General features: G+C 41.6%; 2 protein-coding genes and 1 long non-coding RNA gene across 3 annotated transcripts; 2 read left to right on the plus strand and 1 right to left on the minus strand.

Annotated features, from left to right (window-relative positions):
* The first annotated feature begins 525 nt into the window (after nt 1-525).
* On the plus strand, nt 526-15,511 carry LOC103363629 (CTP synthase 1). The gene is made up of 18 exons (XM_008290460.1): nt 526-710; nt 2,678-2,859; nt 2,945-3,115; nt 3,206-3,306; nt 5,000-5,116; nt 5,349-5,432; nt 7,536-7,616; nt 7,699-7,850; nt 7,973-8,105; nt 9,453-9,541; nt 9,637-9,731; nt 9,855-9,917; nt 12,015-12,058; nt 12,143-12,239; nt 12,319-12,374; nt 12,473-12,569; nt 13,377-13,521; nt 13,604-15,511. Exons 2-18 carry the CDS (start codon nt 2,691-2,693, stop codon nt 13,686-13,688), a joined length of 1,779 nt encoding a protein of 592 aa, XP_008288682.1. The 5' UTR covers nt 526-710; nt 2,678-2,690; the 3' UTR covers nt 13,689-15,511.
* Nucleotides 15,508-17,928, minus strand: LOC103363628 (uncharacterized). The gene is made up of 6 exons (XR_520509.1): nt 17,858-17,928; nt 16,759-16,821; nt 16,446-16,504; nt 16,229-16,279; nt 15,918-15,988; nt 15,508-15,737 (listed from the first exon to the last, which is right to left on the minus strand). It is a non-coding gene; the product is annotated as an uncharacterized LOC103363628 (long non-coding RNA).
* A 587-nt stretch (nt 17,929-18,515) lies between these two features.
* LOC103363630 (ras-related protein Rab-39B-like) lies at nt 18,516-21,926 on the plus strand. The gene is given in 3 exon segments (XM_008290461.1): nt 18,516-18,635; nt 18,637-18,884; nt 21,085-21,926. Coding segments are annotated over 3 exon segments (810 nt in total). The 3' UTR covers nt 21,527-21,926.
* Nucleotides 21,927-25,888: the final 3,962 nt, after the last annotated feature.

The raw sequence follows: 25,888 nt of genomic DNA on the forward strand, positions 1-25,888 counted from the left end.
TGAATAAAATTCTGTGTTCATTATTTGACAAGCAGAAAAATTCAAGCAATCTGATGAAACACAACTTTAGAACTAGTGTTTACAATACAGACTAACAACACCCATCCTAAAACTATATTTTAATACAGAGTTCCTCTGCAAGACTTGAACCAAAGGATGGTGGGTAACTAGTTTGTACTTTAGTGAAGGACGTTTCTGATGAATTTGCTTTTAACCAAACTGCTTATGAACCTGAGGCTTTCAGGGACCCTTGGAGGTCTGCTCTGAGCAGTGTCCTGCTGGTAATTCACTATATACTTTGGATTATCACTTGAGAACTTCTGGGGTTTGAAATGCCTCAAACCATGAAATGATCTTGGTCATTATGCATACACCCAAATGCAAGAGGCCTTGTCTGTGTGCAGGAATCCGGGGTTTTAACCTCTTTCACTTTAACATCTCAAGGTTGTGACATGTCCGTGTGGGACACAGTAGTTTCCGAGGCGTACCTAAAGGCAGCACGATGTTGTCGTAATTGTAGTGAATGATGCAGAGCAGCCCCGTGTCGTGCTCCATACACGTGTAGAGCCAGGCTGAGAAAAGGTGTATCTGTGGGAGACAACAGGAGCAGAATAGGCTGTAATCGGATTGAAATTTGGTTTGTGGGCGAAGATTTTGTGCTCTGTCGCTCCGGGTTGTTTTGACGGGAGGCTCTGGCTGGAGAATATCGGGTGAGTTGAAATCTGATGCTGTGTGGAGAGAGGCTGCTGCTAGCTAGCAAACACTGTGAAGCTGCACACAGTAAACCAGCGTGACCTCCGGTAGGAAAGAGTCAAAATAAAACTGGTGGAAATGCTAAAAGCGCCACAATGTCATACAACCACTGATTACAGTTTAACAGTGATCTCTTCTGACCAAACGGACACCATAATGCAGCCATGTGGGATTAACTTTGACCATTTAGGTTCGTGTGTTGCCGCTCATCTTACATTCAAGATTCAAGATACATGGTCATTGTTAAAAAGCTAATCTTGCTTTTATTTTGAATGCAGTGTCGGTAATGTAGCATGTAGCTTGACTAGCCTGTTAGAAATAGAGCATTCGCCACATTGTTGTTAAAGAAAACAACACAAATCTGTAGTTTATTCAGAACACGTGAAGTGTTTCCGCTGTGGACACTAAACGAGGCCTCAGGTTTGTGTTCCTGACGGTAGACCTGGTTCAGGTACTCAGTCTGGCTCAGGAACTAGCCGTGCGGCGGCATTACTTTGGTCTCGTTGGTTTTGTTCACCATGGCAACTCGGAAGGGCGGCCTTCTTCCGCTTTGGACGTGCCCGCCCGGTCGGCGTGTGCGTGTACATGTAACCGAGCGCTTCAAATGTGCCACGCTTTGTCTGGTGTTCTGAGAAGCACTGGAAACTTTCATCTCATTTGGGTTTTTTGTTTGTTTGTTTGTTTTCTACAATGTTAAATCTGGTTCTGTGAAGTTATTGTTTTGTTTGTTTGTTTGTTTGTTTGTTTGGCTCCCTGTTGGGTGGGAACTACTTAGCGGGGTTATACAGCAAGAAGGGCATGCCTGTGGTTAGCTGCATGTCTTCCTGAACTTTTTGTGTCCTTTCCTCAAGAGTTCCTGTAAAACATGTGAATCCAGATGAGTAGAGAGTCAGACAGGAATCAGGAAAAATCTTTTATTCTAAAGTGCATTTTAAAGTTTCACTTTATTGATTCCTTCTTGGGGAAAACACTTTACAGGCACTTTTAATGAAGCATGATTCAAACTAAAAGTATAAAATAACAAAATACAGAAAAATTGATATTAAAGGTTATGTACATCTTTCACATGTCGAGGCATGGATGATGGACAGAGGTTTCCACTGGGATTAATATAGTCAGTGTAAGTCTACTTGTAAGAGACAAGGTGTTGAATTGGCCTTAAAACGTAATAGAGAGTAACATTATGTGAAGGTCATCCTGCAAAGTCTGACTTATGGCTGCTTGTTGAACTGTGGGTGAAGCAGCCTGTTGCTGGTGACGACAGGATTTTCTTTATATATATGCATTCTAAATTTAACATAATAAACAATTGCTCCACTTGATAACACACTTAAATAACCATAAAGTTTTGGTAAAACTTTACACCTAAAGGTCCACTTATTGAATTTCAGCCACTGAAATTGTATTTCAGTTTATTTTAACTTTTCAGTGTTTCTCACATTTGTAAACGTCGGTGTTGTCGATTTAAGCAACTTTTAAAGAAATAAATCTAAATGTGTCCTAAATTTGAAGTGTTTTTTTTTCCTCTATGACTGTAAACTGACTCTCGTTGGGTTGGAGACAAAACAAGGCTTTTGGGGAAATCATCTCTGGCTTCATAAAACATAGATTTCACCATTTTCTGACATTTTATAGACCAAACAACTAATGAATTAATCAAGAAAATAACCAACAAATTAATTGACAATGAAAATAATAATTAGCTTCAACTCTGCTTTACGTTACGTCTCACATTTGATCATGTTAAACATGATAATATCACATCATATTTGATATTCTCTTTATGTGCATGACTGAGATTATTAACAACAGCGAAGCCAAAGACAAATTTCCCAAAAGACAATATCATGTAATTTAACAATCTCTAACCACTGAAAGGTTTTATTGGACGACTGTTTGTTTCTAATAAGTCATCTTTCTCCAGATACCAGAGCACAATGATGAAGTACATCCTGGTAACCGGAGGAGTCATCTCTGGCATTGGAAAAGGCATCATTGCGAGCAGCGTGGGCACAATCCTCAAGTCATGTGGTCTGCATGTAACTGCCATCAAAATCGACCCTTACATAAACATAGATGCGGGCACCTTTTCACCCTATGAGCACGGTACGTCAGTGGAAATGTTCAGTACAAATAACCACAGTTACATGTTAAGTGTGTGTTCTGACTGTTGCATGTTCGCTGTGTCCAGGCGAGGTGTTTGTGCTTGATGACGGGGGGGAGGTGGACTTGGATCTGGGGAACTATGAGCGCTTCCTGGACATCCGACTGACGAGAGATAACAACCTGACCACTGGCAAAATCTATCAGTCCGTCATCAACAAGGAGAGGAGGGGAGATTATCTGGGCAAGACCGTACAGGGTAAACAAGTCAGATGTCTCTACAAAAGACGGTGTCATGCTCAAGATGAGTAATTAACTGAAGATACTGTTTTGCTTCCCTGTTTTGCAGTGGTGCCCCACATCACAGATGCTATCCAGGAATGGGTTGTGAAACAGGCCAAAGTGCCAGTTGATGACGATGATGTAGAGCCTCAAGTTTGTGTAATAGAGGTAAGCTGAGTGGCTGATAATAGGGCTTAACAAAAAAAAAAACACAGGTCCTGTCTTCTGTTGCTCTAAATCAATTTATAAACTGGAGGACACAGTTCATGTTGATACTGGATATTGATGGCTTGCCCCTCCACTACAGTGACAACGGAGAGGCTGTTTTCATTGCAGGGGTCGACTTCGTAAAGCAGGTTTAACAAACTAAACTCTGACAAAAGCAGTGACAGGAAAGGCAGAGTTTTTAGTTCCAGCTGATCAGTGTTCATTTAATCAGCTCTGAGTAAAATGTAGGCATGATAATGATAGAAGGTCGTTGTCAACACTAAAGTCTCCAACACTAAAGCAGTGACTACTAAAGAGCAAAGCCCCCATTTAAATTCAGTGAACTTGGAAATAGGGCAGGGTGATATAGCCAAAAACATATATAAATGATATAAATGAGAGGATTTGCAATAACAATATAACTGATGAATAACTGATGATATAATTGACACGAGACAAAATACTTCAAAACAACCAAACTTTTATTGGTGCAAATAAAAAAATAACAATTTGGGTTTGGGGGGGGATAGCGGCGAGTATCGGGCAAATATTCGGATCTCTAAATTGCTATCCGGATACCACCACAACGGCCAAATATTCCGATAGTCGGGTCCAGCCCTGCTGTGTTGGTCATGCACTGCATCTGCCCTCCTCCTCAGTCGCTGCCATGCTGCTCGCTCCGTGTGCATTGGACTCAAATTTTATCGTGACATTTAGATTTCTTATCATCCCCGAACATTACGCTCATATTACCGTGCACGGTATGATATGGCCCAGCCCTACTTAGGAATATGAATGTGTCGCAGTGTGGACCTGGGATTTATCTTTTAAAACTAAAACAGGACGGGGAAAGTTGGCAGCATGTCGCGTTAAATGGCATCTTTTATGTCAGTGCTCACAGAGCCTGATGAAGAGAGTCTCGTGAACACAGAAGGCTGATAGCCACCATCATGCTGCCCGTTACCCCTCACTGTGGTTTTAGGCTTTATTGAGCCAGCTAATGCAGGAAAGCCTGGCTGTGTCTAACCTGCTTGGTAGTACGCCCTCGATTTAAGATCACAGCCTAAGTTGTCATGGTTACCAAGAGTTCAAGTGACCGCCCTCTGAAACCAAAAATCTAGAGTTCCCTTATCTCAGGATTACCAAACTCTGAGGTTTTACTAAACCTGCTTTCTGGAGCAGCGCCTGTGGAAACACAACAACACAGCAAGAACTCTGATTTATAAAAAGACATATTTAGGTTATGTTTGCCAATAATCATCGATTTAATGTCGTAGCTGTATACTCTCACAAACCTTACTCTGCTTTCTTTGTTAGTCCTCATTAAAAGCACTTAGTTGAACTGTCAGTTCTGCCTTATTTGCAGTTCAGTGAGCAAAGGACAGGAGTCAGTGGGTTTGCATGCAGTCGACTGATATAAGAGATATCGTGTCCTGTTTGATACTGAATCACAAATGCCTTAGAATGCTTCTTCAATACTTTCTAACTGTATCTAAATTAAATTGAATTGTAAGATTGCTAAAGATGCATACCCCTAAACTGATTCGATTACTGTAGAGTTAGCTTCACTACATGGTGGAGGTTTAGTGTTTTACTGTGCATGATTATTTGCTGTTTAAAGGGCCAACCTGGTCGTCACTGTTTGTGTTTGCAGCTCGGAGGCACCGTTGGAGACATAGAGAGCATGCCGTTCATCGAGGCCTTCAGGCAGTTCCAGTTTAAAGTAAAGAGAGAGAACTTCTGTAACATCCACGTCAGTTTGATACCACAGGTAAGATGGCGACACCTTTACACCTCACTGGTTTTATCCACAGGTACATGTTTAACAGCGTATCATCCGACTGCACCGTCTTCATACTATGGGATGTGCTCATTCAAACAGATGCACTAGAAGATGTAATGAAACAGTAATTGTGGGCTTTTGATGATGTGAATGCACTGACTGAAGCTTAGCATCATACAGTGTGTTTATGTGTGTGTGTTGGTGTTTTCTGTGTTGTCAGCCAAGTGCAACAGGAGAACAAAAGACAAAACCAACACAGAACAGCGTGAGAGAGCTGAGAGGACTGGGTCTGTCTCCTGATCTGGTGAGTCCGTTTCTGTCACACATTAACGTATTTTATGCATCATTTGTGTTCAAATCACTTTTCTGCCAGGGCGGTGTTTTTCTAGTATGGAAGCCCACAGAGTTCAATTCTCAGATCACTCTGATGTCTTTTACTCTTAAATGCATTCTTTGAATCTTCAGCAAGCTGATGCGATCTTACAGCTTGTCAGGTTTATCAGTTTTCTCTCGCTGGTATTCCAACGATTTTTCTTCAGCGTTTTGTGTCAAAATGTCAAAAATGATAAACAGCATTGTTTTTCTATTTGTTTTTATCCTTTAAGTTTGAGATGCTGCATGCAAGTGATAGTGGGTAATGTTTTAGTTAGACCTCATAATGCTGCTGTCATCTTGCTGATACAGCAAAACATACAGACACAATGATTAATAAGCCTGTGCTTATTCGCTTATTGTCATATCTACATGATGGGACAGCACCGGGGTTTGAGGTCTACTGTAGAACTGGTTTTCTTTGATACTGGATGATATTGATGACAAAGATCAACCTGAGTCTGTTGATGGTGAGGAATTAGTTTTCGTGCCACGTAGAAGCAGGCCTGGAGCATAATGACAAAGCAGGTTGAGACAATAAACTCTCTAAATGATCTAACAGTGGAAATGCGTCCAGCTAGTGGTCACTACAGAAGTCAGCTTTCTGGGCTAAATGTCCAACTTGGGAATTCAGAATATCTGAAACATGCATTCCCCTGAAAAACTTCAGCCTCCAGCTGCTTTGGCCACAGCGGGGCAACAGGAAAGGGGTGCCATGGTTTCTAAAAGCTGATGAAGCCTCTAAAAGTCTTTACTTTGTCCTGAATCAGAACTGCTTCAGCTGAATAACGTGCACAAACAGTTCATCCATCCATAGTGAATTGCAAGACTGTGTGCCAACCCACAAATTCAGGAACCACAAACACATGCTAGTGTTGACATTCTGAGAGAAATAAAAGCAATTTGACATTCGTATATATCATACCCTGGCTTCCATAAGTCATATAAAAATAAAACACACACATTTTTAAGGGTTAAAGCAGGTTAACAAGGGGGAGGAAATGTTGTTTAGTCCACTGGAACCTAAATCACAGTGACAGCTTGAGATGAAGAGGTCTGGATGGCACTTTGCATTATTGACATGATGTCTTCACCCTTCAGGAAAAGCAGTTTGCAGTGAACCTGAAAGACATCTGTAGTGAGGAGCATTCTGGTCATTTAGAAGTCTCAGTAAAACCAGATGTTTGGTGAACGTGATGCATTTGTTTGATCCATCACTTGTTCAGTTTTCATAAGTCTACCTGTGTACTGAGAGTTCTGGGAGTTGTGTGAAAACCTCAGAGCCACAGTTTACAGCTGTTAGTGGTTTTCTATATGCAAGCAGCACAAGAGCACTAATACGAGATCTTTCTCTAAAACTGTCAATATGTTTGTATGTATGATTTTGGGGTTAAGAGTGTAAATGGAGAAAAGAGAATTCAGAGTGTCATATAATGCATAGTAGTGTTGGGTTTTTATATCATAGTTACCAGTGATTTCTGATAGATGATGTAACTCCATCTGGCAGTGGATGGTCAGCAGCTGATCTCACAGCACAGCTGCTGTTTATCAGGCAGCCTAGTGGTCATGAAACAGAAGCTGCTTGCTTATACCAACAACACTACTTTAAAGAGACAAAGACTGTGACAGAACGCACAACTGCATCATAGATTTAAGTCAGCAATTACAGGTATTAACTACATAAATCCACACGTGAAGGTCAAGCTTCAGCTGCGAGCCAAGTAGAAAGAAAGAACTGCAGCTGACTGACCAAGTGGACACAGCAGCAGACTTATGAGTGGAGGACCTGTTCAGGTTACATACATGTCAGGATTGTCACGTGGAAAAGTGAACACAAACATATCACTGTAAATCAAGGCGACAGGTTCCAGCACGTCACACTGTATGACACACATATCCACTGGTTTAATGATCAACACATCCCAGTGGTTTTATTTATTGTCTGTTGTTATTGTTTGTTTGTTTGTTTGTTGTTCTGCTGTAATGACCCAGTTTCCCCTGAGAGCTCACGACAGTGTCTCATCTTTGCTGACAGATCATGTGCCGCTGTTCCACTGCTCTGGAGAACTCAGTGAAAGAAAAGATCTCAATGTTCTGCCATGTGGAACCTGAACAAGTAGGTGAAGCACATGAGCTGTGACCAAACCCAGCCTCGGTTTTCTCTGCAGTGCTAAACTCTCCCATCTGTCTGGCTCCAGGTCATCTGCGTGCACGACGTGTCGTCCATCTACAGAGTGCCGTTGCTGCTGGAGGACCAGGGCGTGGTGAGCTACCTGAGCAGGAGGCTTAATATGCCCATAGAGACCAGACCCAGGAAGATGCTGACGAAGTGGAAGGAGATGTCTGACAGGTGAGTCAGCAGCAGCGGTCAAAGACCTAAGTGATGCTGAAAAATGCTCCTCTGTGGGTTGATTGAGCTACTGCACTCCAGAGAAGGTCAGATAGTGAACTAACAGCCATGTTGTCCCACAGGTCAGACAGACTGCTGGAGCACTGCTCTATAGCACTGGTGGGGAAGTACACCAAGTTCTCTGACTCCTATGCTTCTGTTATAAAGGCTCTGGAGCACTCCGCTCTGGCCATCAGCCATAAATTGGAGGTGAAGGTATGTACACAGTGTTTTTCTGATCACATCTGTATGCATGTGTTAATATCAGTCCCCCCCCACAGGGAGGGTCATGCTGAAGTTTAGCTGCTGCATTTCACACTTAGAGGAATGTAAACGATAAATGATGTGGTGAACAGTGTTCCTATCGATCCAGTGATTTGAGCAGCTTTTTTTTTTAGCTTGTATTTGTTGTTAAATATTTATGAAAGAATAATTATTAGCAGCTCCTGTTTGCAGTGTAGCGACTTTTTCTATGATTTTTCAGTGGATTCAGGGTCACTTTATTATAGAATAAATCAGTTCTGGTCCTACTTTCCATTTCTCTTTTTCCAGAAAAAGGTCAGTAATTCTGCACTTATAGACGAAGGATTTGGTGAGAATTGTAAGGTGGTACCAGGTGCTCCGTGTCCACTGATTGAAAAGCAGCGTGACATTTGCCTCTCTATAAATACAGAAGTCAAGGGTTTGGCTGTTTATGCAGCGTAGTAGCATTGGTGCTTCATGGTTGATCGTTGAAAGTTTTCTTGTGAACTAGTGTGAGCTACAGTGAGTGTAAAAGTGCTCTTTATAAAGGAGTTAGACTCTGACTGAGGCCTGCCTGTGCTGCCATCCACTGGTTCCTCAGGCTCTACTCCCACCGCGTACAAATACGTGCTGTGATGTGAACTCCATGCAAGAGCCAGTCATTGTTTCATTACAGACGTTTTTAACAGAGCCAGCTTTAGGACTTGGTCACTGTAGACTTGTCTGCCGCAGGTTGGGAGCATCACTTCTCTATAGAGGGGGAGTTGCATAGCGCTGTTTTCCATCAATACTTCCTTTTAGTTCTTAGTTTAGTTTAGTTGGCATCCAGAATGGCCTGTTTATAGTGTTGTTAAGTGTCTTCTGTGTGACTGTGGACGGGTCAGAGCATCCTGCTCATGACAACCACCTGTCTTACAGAATGTGGACTTAAACTGGACCTGAACTGATTTAAAAATGATCTTGATCCAGGTCCAAGTCTTTCATTTGTAGTTTCATTTCATTATATTCCGTTTAATTTGTGATGGCAGGTCTGTGGTCAAAAGAAGTGTAAACTGCATCGTTTGTGTCCTCTGTTGACTTTGTCATTTTAAAAAGACAGTGATTCGTCCGTAATGCCACGAAATATTCTCATTTTCTGTCCTTCACCTACCTGTGTGTTATTGATAACAGGCAGCTGATTTGCAACTTGATAATATAAATGATGTTCATCGTTCGTCTTTTTCTTTTTCAAAAGCTTCAGTGAAAGTTGAAATTAAATGCTTCATGTACTCATCTGCATTAAAGTGTATTGACTAACCCGTGTCCATTTGTTGTTCCCAGTATATTGACTCAGCGTATTTGGAGCCCTGTACTCTGCAGGAGGAGCCAGTAAAATACCACGAGGCGTGGCAGAAACTCTGCAGCTCTGAGTGAGTGCTCTATGTGATGAGGATGATAAGTGATGCAGCCTGGATGTTCAAAAAGCAGTTTAATCAGCAGGGCATTGTTTCCCTGCTGTCCACAGTGGCATCCTGGTTCCAGGAGGTTTTGGCGTCAGGGGAACTGAAGGAAAGATTCACGCCATCAACTGGGCCAGGAAACAGAAAAAGCCCTTCCTAGGTACAGGATGTCTGTTGGGATCATACATGATCACACTTTGTTAAACAACATCTTCCTTCATGTGTAATGTAAATGAATCGCAGCATTAGTGACACACCTGTTGACACGTTTGTGTTCCTGCAGGTGTGTGTCTTGGAATGCAGCTGGCTGTCTGTGAGTTTGCCAGGAACGTGCTCGGCTGGACAGGTAACATTCATGCTGTAGTGGTTTTTACTTTACATTAAGGAGACCTGCTATTGGCCGGCCTCAGTGTGTCATCATCAACACTGACTGGTGGTTTTCATGTAGATCGACTCCTCTTGCTGAATGTAGTTTTAAAGGAAACCAACAAAACTACTTGTAACACTGTGACGTCTTTAACTGCTGAACCGGCTGCACGTTCCTCATCCATCCATAGAACTTTTGTTTTGGCAGCACCAAACTGTTATAAATAAGCCACAAACTCTTTTCCTGTTTAATACCACCGACTGAATCCCGTATTGACAGTTAGCACATGTGACATATGGCTCAGTTTATGCCAATTCACCCAGATTTCAGTTCAGTTCATGTCATGGTTTTTGTTTTTTGTTTTTTTAAATCATGCAAAAACTTTTACTTAAAACATGGAACCTTCCTAGAGTTTCACAGTTACTCCAAATGTTCTCGTAGTTTTATCGTAGCAACTGGACCTGCTAGAGTTCCTTGAATACATTTCACCTCTCACCCAAGAGGCTTCATCAGTTCTGGGAGTTCCAGATACTGATATCCTGAAGGAGCCATGAACACCTGAGTTTTGGTTTCGATTGGGGGTTTGTTGCTCCTCCCACTCGTTATGTGAGTCGTTAGTGCTTCCCTTGCCACAGTGGGGTTCGTTTGTGACCAGGTGTGAATGTGGTTTCATCTTCCTGGGAGAGATCTTAGGACTGAACTGTAAACAGGTGAGAGATGATGCCTCAGACCTCCACCTCTGCTGAGGGACGGTCTCTCCAGTTTGACATAGATGGCTTCTTTCACCCCTCTCTCAAACCATCTGTCCTCCCTGGCTGAAATCTGTTCATTATTGTCTTCAAAAGACCTTTAATCCAAACACTTTATGAGTTCTGAATTTTTTAAAATAGGCCCTCTGTTATAACTTCAGCTATTCTTAGCATCTTTAAAGCCTCACCAATACTTATTTTTTACAGGATTTGGCTGATTGTTTTTACTGAATGTCCCAGAAACCTTGAGAAAATGTTGGAACTTGTGATCATGTCATCAGTGTAGGACCTAGCAAGGATCTATTTTCAAAGATTCATAAGTACTTGGAGCGGAGCTGTGGGCTTTTGACAGACTCCATGGCTTCTGTAGGTGTTTTTGCATGATTATTTTTTGCAAGAATATCCATGACATGACCTGGAGGCCCGAAGTGATTTGGCATGGAATGACCCATATGTCCAGTGACTGAGGGGAATATTTTCTGAGGAAAAAGCAGCATTTTAATGTTAGAAATATAATGAGCAGAAAGACTGAATGAGTGCAAACAGCAAGTATTTTGTCACCAACACTAGCGACTGTTTCTCACTGCAGTGTGTCACTACGCTGCACAACTGATGAGTGCCACCAAAAACGTGACAAGTGCAACAAAAAATGTCATCGCTTACAATAGAACCTGACATTTGGCAGATCTCAGATCTTCCTCATGACAAAGAATGGGTTATATGTCAAAACATTCATCCTGCACCTTTGTTCCTGTTCATACATTAAACACCCTATGTGTATGGGGAAAAGATAATGCCCATAATGTGTTATTTTGCCTCAAAATGTGTGCTGAAAGATTTTGTTTGCACCTAAATTATGTCCAGTTGCAACTAATTGAAAAAGTTAGGGCACACCTGCAGCACCAGCAGCTAGTAAAGCTGCTAGTAAGGCCAGCGTTAGGACTGAAGCATGTGGAGGTTACAGATGTGCTAAAGCAACAAATGGGATTAACATACAGTACTGGAGGTACATGACACACCATGCATTCAGGAGCCGGGAGAACGAGTACAGTTAATAGGCTGAAGCAGTTAAGTGGAGTTATCTCGGTGAATGTAGGTCTAATATGCATGAGAGACGGTCCAATCAGCTGTTATCTGCCTCCCTGTCAACCCCAGGACTTTACAAACAATGAGCAGATAGACGAGGGGCTAACATCGCATAGAAAGGTGTTCATCAGTTCATATCAAATGCATCCAGTTTATCAGTTTACCTTTACCTGTGTAGGTAGCAGTGGCTAGTGATGAATCAAAGCATCATTAATGGCACATTGTTCTGTTTTATACTTAGATGCCAATTCAACAGAATTCGATCCAGAATCAAAGCATCCTGTGGTAAGTTTTCTAAAACACAAACATAATTGGAGTCCTGCATAAACTGCAAAGTGCATTAGAATAAAATTCTTCTAACTATTGCAGGTGATTGATATGCCAGAACACAACCCGGGACAGATGGGCGGCACCATGAGGCTCGGAAAAAGACGAACCATTTTCAAAACCAGCAACAGTGTCCTCCGTAAGATGAGCTTTAAATTCACTGCAGACCATCTGCTGATGTGTTGTTGCTGTGTTCTTACAGCTGCTCTGTATTCCAGGAAAGCTTTATGGAGATACAGAGTATGTGGATGAAAGGCACAGACATCGCTTTGAGGTTTGTTCACCTCTCAGTTCACCATCATTAAAAAAATAAAAATAAAAAGGAGCAACTGTTAACAAGTGCATTTTTTAACTGTGTTTGTCATTGCACAGGTCAACCCTGACCTGAAGAGTCACTTTGAAGAGAAGGGCTTCCGCTTCGTAGGTGAGGATGTGGAAGGAGAGAGGATGGAGGTCATAGAGCTGGACGGTAAGGAAGACTAACACTGAATATCTTCTCAGGGTTTTTAAATGTTAACAGTTCCTCTTCAAGATTCTGCACTCCTCAGTTCATGGTGTTTCTGTGGAGGTGACCAGCATTGTGTAATTAGGATACAAAATAAAGGAAACTGTTCTGTTAAAGGTACAGAGAAAAAAAAAAAATCTAATCAGAGCACTGATACATTAAGTAAAAATGGTATTGGTAGGATTACAATTTCACAATACATTTTTAGGCTAAAGAAAAAAAGAAATCCTAGGCCAGGGTTGCTGGCTTTGCTGTTCGACTCTCTTCTCATTTCATCTGTCTAAATAAACAATGACAAAACTGCTCCAAAAACAATTTAGAATTGGTGATTGTAAATTGTCCGTAGGTGTGAATGTGAGTGTGCTTGGTTGTCTGTCTCTAAGTGTAGCCCTGTGATAGACTGGTTACCTGTCCAGGTGAACCTGCCTTCACCCTGAGTCAGCTGGGATAGGCTCCGCCCCCCATGACCCTAATGAGGATTAAGTGGTGTGTAGATGATGGATGGATGGAATTAGTAATTGTGTCAGAATACTTTTTAAAAAAATTTTAAATAACCCCTCTACCTATCGGTTTGCGTACAGTTTTCCTGTTATTTCAACAATGTCCATTATGCTTCAGTAAATTAGACGAGACTGCAACTGAAACAAATAATTTTTTAAATCTTGGTTCTTAACATTTTGGCGCTTAGTAAAATTCTTTAATGGATGTCAAAAGTTCTTCTATGCAGGAAAGCCTATACACTTTATACAAAATCTGATGCTTCATTTTCAGATCACCAGTATTTTGTTGGAGTGCAGTACCACCCTGAGTTCACCTCTCGCCCCATCAAGCCATCTCCCCCCTACCTCGGCTTGCTGCTGGCCGCTGCAGGAAAGCTGCAGAGCTACTTACAGAAGGGCTGCCGTCTGTCTCCACGGTAAACAGATTACATGTGTCACCTTACTCGTGCATTCACAGAATGCAGACTAACTGAGGCCTTTTTTCTCTGCCCGATGCAGGGACACGTACAGTGACCGGAGCGGCAGCAGCACCCCAGACTCAGAGATATCAGAACTGAAACTGCCGTCTATCTCCAGTGAATGATGTATGGAACACCTGTTTTAGTGCAAGACATTCTGCAGTAAATGTCTTTTATAGACTCAGTCATTTCTGGATAGAATTGTAAAGTAACCCCCCTCCCCTCCCTTAATGCGGTCTGTCAGGCTCATTGGTGGTGAACTGATGATTCACTCCAACACTGATAAAGCTGCATTTCTCTTCATGCAGCACTGACCTCAGGCAGCCATGGATTAGGGATTGACAGTTTCAGTCCTGGAACAAAGTACTCTGAAAACCTGTTGCCTTTATATGTACTCTGCCTGCACTGAGGTTTAACTGACATGATATGCTGATCGAGTGCCACCGACTTGTCCACCTGTATTGTGGCCTTTTTATTAAATGGGTGCTGTTGTTGACTATCCAGAACTAAAATTACAGCAAACATTGTTTTCACTCGTCGCAATTTCACTGTGACCAGTCAGAAGTTTTATTCAGCATATCTATAGCTTCACTGTGACCAGTCAAAATGACGGTGAAATCTGTATGTTCATTTGGACTCGTCAAAATATCCGTTGCAGATATGTGAGGTGTCATAATGACTGGTCTGAAGTGTTGAGCATGATGCTGCACATGCAAAGCATCTTATTGGATGCTGGTCCAGCAAAGCATTTAAATAGTGTTAGCAGGAGTAATTGCAGCTGCTGTGGTGGATCAGATTGCTAGGAAATAGGAAAACTTGAGAATAACAGTTACATTAGTCAGAGACTTTTGGCCAAAATTTCTTAAAACTGTGGTCTGAGGCTGCTGTGACATGGCAGGAATACAGCTGCCAGATGTGGTGAACTACATGTGAAAGTCTGCTGCAGTATGTCTGGATAGAAAGCCGTCCTAGCAGCTTTGGATGCAACTACAGATTTATCAGTTTGCCTTATCAAGACATCTGCAATTCCATTTTGATTTGTCAGAATTCTAGGTCAGTATTTCTACAATGTCATTTTAACTAATTCAAACTTAATTATAAAATCTGAAATGGACAGTGACAAAAGGAAATGCACCCCTAGTTTATTACTATTGATTCCACATTCAGTTCTTTGTCAGTGATGATAGAAAATAAAAGTGTATTAAGTATAAACAAACTCCCAAAATCAAAGACATAAGCAGAATAGTACAAAAATAATGATGCCCATTAGAATTGCTGATGGACAGTGTGAACATTGTCCATTTATTGCTAAATTACATTTACCCTACATGTCATGGATCTGTACTGATTGTTAAGGTTTAGGTCCAGAGCCATTCACTCCACCAGAACTAGACTATCTGCTCTGTAGTCAATGGGCCACATGAAACTTGCAGCCGTTTTCTGCTCCAGCCAGCTGTTAATGTTTTTATTACCTGGTCTGTCTTATCCACACTGTGCCTTTAATTGGGACAGTGGTACTGGAGGTCAGGTCATTAAGTGTTCATAGCATAATTTGATCTTAATTGTAACACTGAGATGTTTTTCCTTCCACTAAAACTGCAGCATTGCAGTTTGTACAAATTTCTGGTTTCTAAATTGATCAATAATCTTGTCAGCCAAATATACGTGGTGCATTTCTTTCCTGTGCCTGTTGGTACCTTGAGTTGAAAACAGAATTATAAAATCAGATATTAGAAACTGGAATTGGTTAAGATATGTAATAAGAACACACGACTGTTACAACAGTAATGTTAATATCTGAAATGTATTTGACTACAAACCACTGACATACAGAAAGCTGCAGCACATATCTATTCTAGCTGTTAAATATGAATGCAGTTTGCCCTGTGCATCTTATTTTCATATGTCTTGAAATATTTTAAAGGTAATAAAAGAAACTCCAAGAACAGTTAATCAGTCTGTTTTATTAGTCAAATGTGACAGAATCAGCTGAGACATGAAAATTCACCTTTTACAGATCTCATGATTTCACACCCCCCTATAGCTGCCATTACTCCACAGCCATCCATCTACAGTCATCGTTTACAGGCCAGTCAGGGAGGTGCAGTCTTGCCACAGGTCCCTACACAGCTTTCAGTTCTTGGAGATACAGTTTCCCCAAAGTGGCTGGGGACCTGAAATTACAAAAAATAAAAATAAAAGTTAGTCCAGTTCAATAGCATGTGCAGAACACATTTCTTAACACCTGATCTCAGTCCCATATCCGCAAGCTTCATCCAGCAGTCACATTGTGTAAGTGATCATCATGGATCAGTAAGTGCCATCTGTGAGGAGTTTGTTTTGTGTACACATACCTTCAATGACGATCGTGCAAGTGGCCATGTAGTCCAGTGGTGCCAGCCTGAGATCGCCGACAGTTTGAAGCCTGAAAGCAAAAACTGTACATTTACATCTGTAGCACAACATTGCCTTCATCTGCCTCACTAACAGGGCATCTGTAGGACAGTTGAGTGGCTGCTGATGGCAAAAGAGAGCCACAACAGTCAAAGACCACCCTATTTTCTCGCATGCACTTGGAGAACAATGAGCTACAAACAAGCTCAGGTCCTTAGGATAGCACGCATCGTCATTGCAAGAGGCCAAATAACTGAGGAACAAACATTACCTGAACATGAGCGGTCTTCATCCAGTGACTTGGGTTAGCCATGGCTTTCACCTACAAGACACTTTGGTTAGAGTCTTAAAATACATGAACGTCTCAAGATAAATAGAAAACGTGGCTCAGCCAAATAAAGTGTCTCAATCAAGACTAATGTCAGTGAGGGCAAGTGTGTCATCACAGCCGGGGCAGTTTTAATCGACAGCACGGCTCCACTGCTCACCTGCATGTGATGCTCTGACTTCCATGGCATGCGTCTGCACGTTTGACGTTTCCCAAAACCTGCAGGAGGATGAAATAAGGTCAGTAAATACCATGTTTATCACATTTTAATAAGCTTGATGAATCCTGTGATTTTGTCCAAGTGTCCTTCCCCTAAATGTTGCTTGAGCAGTTACTTTTGAACTGAACAGCGACCGTCGGTGAAAGTCTTCATCTTGGCTTCCTGTTGACCGTTCACTGCTACGTGAGAGCATGAACGGCTTCGATAGGAGCCTGGTGGAGATGCAACCGAACGGAGACATAGGACAACCCACCTGTCTGATGTGCAGACGTCCACGGTCATCGAGGGGATGTAAAGCTGCCATTTCCTGTTGGCTCTGTAGAAAACAACGTTTGTTCAGTTAAATCTCCACAAAGCTTCTGAACCAGAAAGGTAAGCATGTTTAAGATACTGAAAATAGGGTGAAGCAGCATGACGTAGAAAACTGACTTGTGTTGAATATAGTAAAGTGGTTGTATTAATAACTTGAGTTACTCCTCTTGTTCAAGACTTTTTTTTAAAAAGCATTTAAAAGCTAATTTAATCAATCTTAAAGAGTTATTTCAAATATTTTATCACGACCAGGGTAAAATACTTATTTATGACTTTGAAGTCAATAGAGAAGTGCTGAAGGTTTTTCTGGAGACATTTCAAAGCCGTTTGTATGGCAATTAAATCAACTAACAACTAAAATGATTTCAATAGGAGACAATAGGACCTTGCTGTAGAAGATAGCGGACACACAAACAGGTCATTAATGGCTCAGGAGCAGCATCAAAGTTTTACACATTCTGGAATACTTCAAAACTTAAAACAGTAAAAAAAGAAAGTCCAGGCTCATTTACGGTGCATATTTTATACCCTACATTGATTGATTTGTCAACAGCAGGAATTCAAAGTGTGTTTTGAAACCGATTAACAATACTCCAAGTCGGAGGAGCTTCGTTTAGTTTTAAAGAACAGGTCATGTCTCCACCAGTCACACCAAAACTCATTTAATGAACTGAATGTTAGTCCTGACTGCACACTGAAGCCATGTTGGGGACGTAGCCACGTGGTTCACAGGCGTTAGCTTTCTAGCCACCATTAAGCTAAGCTAAGCTTAAAGCAACGAGGCCTCAGCCTGCTCCAACTTTACGTGAGTTTTACTTTATAATACGTAGGTTCTGTGTGCAACGCTGCGGCATTTTTTACTAAGCATTACTGCATTAGCAACACTAGCTAACCTTACGTAGCTTACCAAGCCAGCCTATATTAGTTATACTTCTTCCTATTGCCATCTAAATACGGAGTAAACACAAAAGAAAATCGCAAAACGCTAATTACATGTCTATATAATTTTACTAAGACAACGACTCCAGCTGAGGCCTTACCGAGATCCTCTCTCTCACGTCGCCTCTCCTCGTTGAAGACCCGAAAAGAAAGAGGAAAGAAGGAGGAACTGCTGCCATTATATATGAACCCCGCGCGACAGCGGCTCGCTGATTGGCCCACACAAGTCACGTGGGCCGGTTGCATGACGGGATGTGTATTTTTTTCCACCTCTCCTGTTTTGAAAGGTTTCTGTTACTGACGTTAATACATCCCCGAAGAAATTTGTAATTTTTTTACAGACCCACACACATTTTATTCACAGGTGAACACGTTTATATGTTGTTTTAAAAAAAAAATAAAAAAGTAGTATGAGTAGAGTCCGACCATAACTGGACTCTACTTCAGAACCACGGACAGCAACGGACGCTGCCGGTTGTCTGTGGCTGTGAGAAAGCATCACTGCAAGTTGTAGTAACTCCAATAAACTGTTGCGAAATATCGCTTTTGCGCAGTCACTGTGGTATTTCAAGCAAGCAGGAGTTTCTGCCACAAAAGTTAGAGCCACTATTCGGCTAATAAATAAAAAATAATAATAATAATCTAGAGGGGTTTTTTTGTTTGTTTTTTTGCGGCTTACAAATCCACTCAGGCTTTTAACACAACTTGACGGCAGGTTTCTATGAGTGATCCGGGCAGCAGAGCAGGTAAAGCCATCACATGATTGCTGAGGTCGCTGTGCTCCGCGGCTCCGCGCAGCAGAAGGCAGCAGCAGCAGCAGCAGCTCCATGTAAACACGCCGCGCACAGGGCTTTGTTTCACACACACACACACACACACACACACTCCGCTGGTGTCTCCCTCTAGTCATGCCATGGATATTTTGTGGCAATACCAGTTCCGAATCATTCTGCTCGGGGATTCCACCGTGGGCAAGTCGTCGCTTCTGAAGCGCTTCACGGACGGAATCTACAGCGATGTGGCGGATCCGACGGTCGGCGTTGATTTCTATGCCCGCTCCCTTGATATCGAGCCCGGTGTGAAAATCAAGCTCCAGCTCTGGGACACGGCTGGACAGGAACGATTCAGGTACGGAACACTGTGGAGGTGGAATATAGCAGAAAAGAAATGTATCTGGATCGAACAGATAGCGATGATTCCACAGAGATGTGTCGTTGAATAATGGAGAGGCCTTGCTCTGCCCTGTTTAGCTGCTATTTTCAAAACCCTTTCAATTAAACCAGGGCCGTCTTCTGTCTTGTTTGGATGCTAATGAAGTGAGTGTAGACACTGTAGAAAAGGGTCAGGAGGAGATTAGATGATGCTCTGACCTGTATAACAACAGTGCCTATCGAGTTGCATCATTCATTGACGGATGATGGGCAGCCTCCTCATATTTAGGCCCCAGTCTGATTCCCTCAGATACTGACTCCACTGTCTCCAGGGCAACGCAGGGATGACAAGTCTCTATCCAGATCTGTTTATTTATTTTGGCGTTCATTTGTCCTGTTGCTCTTCCTGCTTTTCATGTGTCCCTGCTGTCATGGGTAATTTCCTTTCAAGCATTTCTGTGTCTACAGAGGCAGCTCCACTCTTAGATCTGCTTTCCTTTTTGAAGATGGAGCTTCTGAGGGTATTTTCCTTCAGGCTTCACCACACTTGAGTCTTTCACTTCTGCCTTTACAGGCCTGGCTGTAGGAAGTGCTTATTAGACCAATCAGCTTTTTCTTTTAACCACAGTGTGCACAGACTAGAACCTGTATGTGTGTATTATATGGGATCTCTGTGGCCCCAGATGTTTGAGGGCACCCAGCAGACCCTTTGTTTACTGTCACACTGAATGGAATTTGCTTTGAACTACATAGAAATTTACATAAATAAACAGACTGACAGGATGATAGTCCAGTGTAGTATTAGGAGATGCTCTCTGACCCCATTTACACCTGCTAATAACATGTGACCTGCATCTGATTATCATACCTGGAGAAGGAAAAACACACTTTAATGCAAGGTGCAAGTGCCTGCGGAGCACACTGGGATCACATCAGCTAGATCATATTTAGAGGTGTTCAGACTTGGACTGAGAGCAGATCACAACTAGGTGTACAGATACAGACTGAATGCTAAAACCTGATGTGACAACGGTATCACATACAGAATATGTTCAGTCAAACATGGTCATTCTCGACTCTACTTTTGTCAGTGATGACAGATTTGAATGCAGAAGTATTCAAGTCTTAAGTTTTGACTTGGCAAATGACAGAAAAGGTATTTATTAGGCCAGGACAGACCTATACAGCAATAGACTTTGGACCAGTGTATTGAAAGGACTTTCAATATGCAAAGTGAAAAGTGCCAATTGTTAGCGGAGTAAGGAAGTCCACTATTATTATTATTTTTTACGTAATAGGCCTTGCAGTGTTTATTAGGTGGTGCTATCGTAAAAGAGCGCTCTGACACATGACAATCCTGACCTAGTGTAGCTTTGAATTGACTTGAATTCCTACTGTCACCCAAACAAAGAGCAGGTACTCTTTTATCTTCACTTTATTATGGAGTGGCTGATCAAACTGGTTTGATAGGCAGATTGACTTGAACAGCAGGACCAGCTCTTGTCTGCTTGTATCCAACTCCAATAATTTAACCGTTGCGCTAAAATCTTGATGAGCGCAGCTTTGAAGGGACGAAGTTCAAACACTGTGTCAGTGTCATAGTCATCTTTCATAAAGGTGGAAGGCTTTAACAGACTGTTTATGAGGCCTTGTGACTTAACCGACTTTCTTCGACTGACAACAGCCAGAGTTGTCCTGAGTGAGTGACTTGAGAAATCTTTTGAGAAAACTTAAGACTGGGATTGGGTTTGTGCCAAATGACTTAAGACAGACATTTGACAGGAGTTAGAACTTGACCTGAACCTGTTTCTACTGTCTTGATATTTGACGTAGCACTTGCTTTGGAAGTTTCTTAAATTTGTCTGAACTGATTTAAGACTTGAGCGGAGACTTCGTTTTACATGACTTGATACTTAGTGTGGCCTTATCTTCAATGACTTGTCACTCAACTTCACAACTTTCTTCGACGAGAATTCCTGGTTGGACTGGACTTATCTAGACTGACTTGAGATTTTCCCAAAAGATGTAAACCTATCTCCTGACTTTACATGAAGTGGTTTCAGAGTAACAGAAATCCTGTGCTGGTAGATCACAGTTGTGTCCAAGATGTTATGAAGTGACAAGTCTAGATAGTTTTGCCTAACTGCTAACATGCTGTTAATGTCTTTACTCACCAGGTCTATCACAACATCATATTACCGCAACTCAGTTGGGGGACTGCTAGTCTTTGATCTCACCAACCGCAAGACCTTTGACCATGTGAGAGAATGGCACAAGGAGGTGAGTGAGCACATCCTGCCTCACCACATGGTCTACATCCTCATTGGCCACAAGAGTGACCTCAACAAGGACCGCAAGGTGAGCCGGGATGAGGCAGAGCAGCTTGCTGCCGAGCTGGGCATCCGCTACGTGGAGACATCGGCCAAGTGCAACAGCAACGTGGACCGGGCCTTTGAACTGCTGACCAGAGACATCTACGAGCTGATGAAGATGGGGGAGATCGTCACCCGTGACGGCTGGGACGGCGTGAAGAGCGGCCTCACTGCCAAGGTCCTCTACCCAGCCGAGGATGAAGAGGAACTAGCCGCCGCGTCGGCTGAAAAGGGCTGTCACTGCTGACTGAGAACTCACTGTGTCCAAACACTGTCCTGTCACACCAAGAGCTCACCTCGTCTCACAGCCGTCCATCTAAACCAAGTCACTCAGGCTCAGCACCATGTGATATCATCATGCATCACTTCCTCACCTTGTGCTTCGTGCCCTTTCTTTGTGTGGATTCTTCTGACAACTGGGATTGTTTTCCAACAGGGGGTTTGTGTACATCCCGATGTGTATCTTATAGGCAAGCTGTATCTATAAATCCATGTGGTGTAGCATGACTTGAGCTGATTTGGGCTGTGTTACGTTTAAAAAACACAGAAAAGGGGCTTAAAGTGTAGCCAATATTACTTTTCACAGTACTGAAGCAGTACTGGAACTAATGGACTACTGATCATAAGAAAAACCAGGTGGACTGTTTCTGTGGTCTGGCGTCACCTCCATCTCATACGGCACTATTGTGGGTGTCTGTCCAAATTTGTGCGATGCTTTGCCTGCAATCTTTTGTGACTGTAATATTGTAAATAATAGTGAAATCTATAGAGATGAGAGCTAAAAGGTCACTGAAAGCTATTTAATTAATAGTGTGAACAGACAGTGCACTCTGCATTAAGTGTCACCATATTAAATCAATGTGCTCCTCCTGCTACTGTACGCTGTGTGCGCACTTATGCCAAACTGACTTAAACCTTTAGTCAGTCTGTGAATAGATGAGTCATGTTTTTGTAAAAAAAAAAAAAAAATAGAGATTATTTGTAGTTAAGGTGTATACATAAAGATAGATCACTGTAATTAGGGTAGGCAGTCCCATTTAGGTATTAGCAGAATAGCATCAACAGCAGCAAGAAGTGTGTCAGGTGGTTCACCTCTCCATCATCACACCTTTGATACTGACAGAAAACTGAGCCTGAGTTTCGCCCGTGGCTGTTAGAGCTTCAACAAACATCTGTTTATTATGTTTAAAGCTACGTTCTCATAAATGAAATCACATACGGGTTTGACTTGGTGATGAATACCTTCTCAATAAGTCCAAGAGTATAGATGGATGTTTTACTTACATTATGATGTGGTCTAGAGCTACGGAAGATTAGGAATTTGGGTTTAAGTCTAGAAAAAGTCTGTATTTGTCATACCTGAGGATTCCACACTGATGTGGTATCATACACTACAAAAGCTAATTACTTGAAGATGGTTATAACAGGCCTCTATACTGACTGAAGTTCAGTTCATGTGGAGGATAAGCAGTTAGACCAAGAGACTGGGGTTTGCCCTGTTCATGCACATTTCCTGTCACATATTTTTGTCCCATACAATAAATGCTGACTAAATTCTTAGCCGTAAAAGTACAATGAAAAAGTTTTTGAAAAAATAGGTTTCATAATTTTCTTCCCTGAGACTTCGATGAGGACATTGTTACCTCTCATCTAAGTAGGGAGCTGGAGCCTGGATGTAGTTAGTGAAGCATGAAGACAGAAGGCAGGGGTCAGCAGCCCTCCTGCCTCTCACTGTACTTCACAAATACCCCTAACAGGCAAGTCAAGAATCAATTACGTGTTTAATCAAACTAATAATGTCTAAAGTCTGCCTGTAAAGACACTAAAACCTGTGATCATCAAGTTTGTCTTCATTTTGAGCTAGCTGCCTGTAAGAACTTGGGTAGAAATAAAACAAAGACAATACGATGTGTCACGTAGTGTTTTTAGGTGGATTCTTTGACTTTGTAAAGAGCCAGGCTAACTGTTACCCTCTGCTTCCAGTATTCATGATAATCTAAGTTAGCCAACCTCAAGTTCCAGACATGGCACTTGGATCCATGGGCTTGGCTAATAATTGTTTTTGTCAGAATTTTTACCTTTTTATTTAAAGGTTTCGAGGAAATGTGACGGAGGTTATTGCCTGTATGAATCCAAACTAGTATCCAGCCAAATCTCAAGTACAGCTACATTTTCAGTTGCTGACATTCTTTGTTCGCTGTCTGATGTGAACATAGCATTCAAGTGACTTTAGTTCCTACATGGGTACGAGTATTTTGGATTTAATTGACTCAAGAAGCTTTGAATACCAACTGTTAGAGAACCCAAGTTGTCAGCTTGCGGTTGTGAGCTTCCTTTATAATAAATGCACATCTACACATGATTTCCAAACATGGCAGGGTAACTACTTTTAACAGAGGATCGTGAATTCTGTAAATTCTCCAACGGAGCCAAACAATCTGCTGTTTACATACCAGGAGTTTACAATAGAGTAGAACACACTTGTCCGGTAACTCACCTTTCCACCTACCACTCATTTCACCAGCATTTCACAAGAAAACCTCTAAACACATTTTAAACATCAAGAGATTATGCATTTTGCAGTTTTTGTTTCATTCATTCATGTGACCAGCTTGGCTTTTTTTTTCTGTTTTATGGGTTATCCAGTTAATATACTGCACATATGTGGTGGCAGCTTAGTGATTGGTAAGGAATGCATCTTTATACATTTGCACCATCCCTTTACCTTTTCTGTTCTGCACAAATTGGACTCTTCCTGGTGAACCACCACCGACTACACACAGTTTAAATACAGTATATTATAGATGCTTATGTTTTCGGTTTGTCTGACAATCAGATCTCAGTGTTTCATGTTGTCAGTACAGGTGAGCATCTAATCATGGAGGTGCTACGTCTTCAAATCATACTAAATGTCCCTTGAAAATACCATCTGACAACCAGTCTGATGATCTGTACAACTACCTTTCTTACTTTTGCCTCTCATCTAAACAGGGTCAGATTGTATGATATTGTTTGCTAGTATGGTGCTGTTGACAAACTGTTCTCCGGTCAGCATGGCTCCCATTCCTGAGCACTGCATTTGAAAACGACAGGTTTACTGAGTTGAAAGGACAATAGTGGAAAGACAAGCAGAAGTATCATCTTGAAAGACGGATTTTATAGGAACAATAGAAGCTTTATAGACGCTGCTGTATCCACTAATGAGAAATACAAGAAAATCTAAGACAAAAACATTTTCAACTGCATTTGTAATCTCACAGGTTGTGCCAATATACTAACAGTGGCTCTCCTGAGTAATGATTATAATAGTGACTGTAATCAACTTTCCGTCCAAATCTAGCCTCTCTCTTAGTGTATTCTTCAAAGAGATGCTCCACATTTGTGGCATTACGCTTGTTTGCTTTCTTTTCTAGTTTGAAATGAAAAGATTGATACCACTCTTGTATGTTATGTACAGAACTGGAGGATGGGGATGTTGTAACATCATTTGAACTATTTCTTGGTGAACAACAGCTGGGTTTCTCCCTATTAAAGTTTTTCATGTTTTAGTTTTGAGCTGGTTCAACAATTAAGGTGCACAAAGTGACGAGTGGACATTGAATAGATGTTGGTGTTTAGCTCTGTACTTAACACACAAACATGACACTGATGTCAATCATCTCACTTTCATAAAGAAAGCAAATAAGCACATTTTAAAAAATAAAGAAGTAAGTCATATTGTTAATGATGTGTTATGTCATCCAGTGGACTGATCAACCAGGACGGTACTTGGCACACAACAGTACCGCCTCGAACCTCCACAGTCACTTTTCACAGCATTATTGAATAAATGTTATTTATTTTATATATTATGTATAAAGGATTTGACTATTATTTGATGTGATTTTACTGATTGGTAAAAAATAAAATGAGTAGATGTCCAATGATTGAAGTTTGATCTGGCTGGTTGATTTTTTTAAAGGGTTTGGCGCCCTCTGCTGACCGATGGAAGAAGGGTTATCATGACCTAGATTGGTAATTTTGATTTATTAGTGGCGATCAGAGCAAAGAATTGGGAAAGGCTGGTGTATTAAAAAGACCAAAGCAAGCATTTGTCGTCGTTACATTGAGTGTGACCTGTATGAAATCACGCCTCAACAGAAACCAGAAAAGATCTTTGTTGTGATATTTTAATGTATTCCACGATGTCTGTATAAACCAGTCGGTACCACTGAACACACTGAGTTCTTGTTTATGGTATTATTGGGAATTGGGGCATAAAGCAGCTCAAAAATTAATTTGTATTCACAACCAAACACGCAGGTTTTCACTGAAAAGATGTTTAAATATGACAAGAAACATCAACCCATGGGGCGACTGTCTCCCGTTTGTTCCAGAGGAGTCTCATGTTCCCCACGGTACCTGAACGCAGCACTCCATGATGGTGGTCACAGCAGCCAATGACATCCAACAACATCACGTTGCCCGCCCGTTTTTACCCATCATGCTCTTCGCCGGTCAAATCTGCACAATCACACACGGCACAACTTAGACAGCGACTGAATAATTCCTGTATAGTTGGTGATAACTTATATTTTAATGTATTATCATATAATGTATAATAAAACTC

Source organism: Stegastes partitus, unplaced genomic scaffold (genome assembly GCF_000690725.1).
Source record: "Stegastes partitus isolate 25-593 unplaced genomic scaffold, Stegastes_partitus-1.0.2 Scaffold675, whole genome shotgun sequence".
Classification (NCBI taxonomy): Eukaryota; Metazoa; Chordata; class Actinopteri; family Pomacentridae; genus Stegastes; species Stegastes partitus.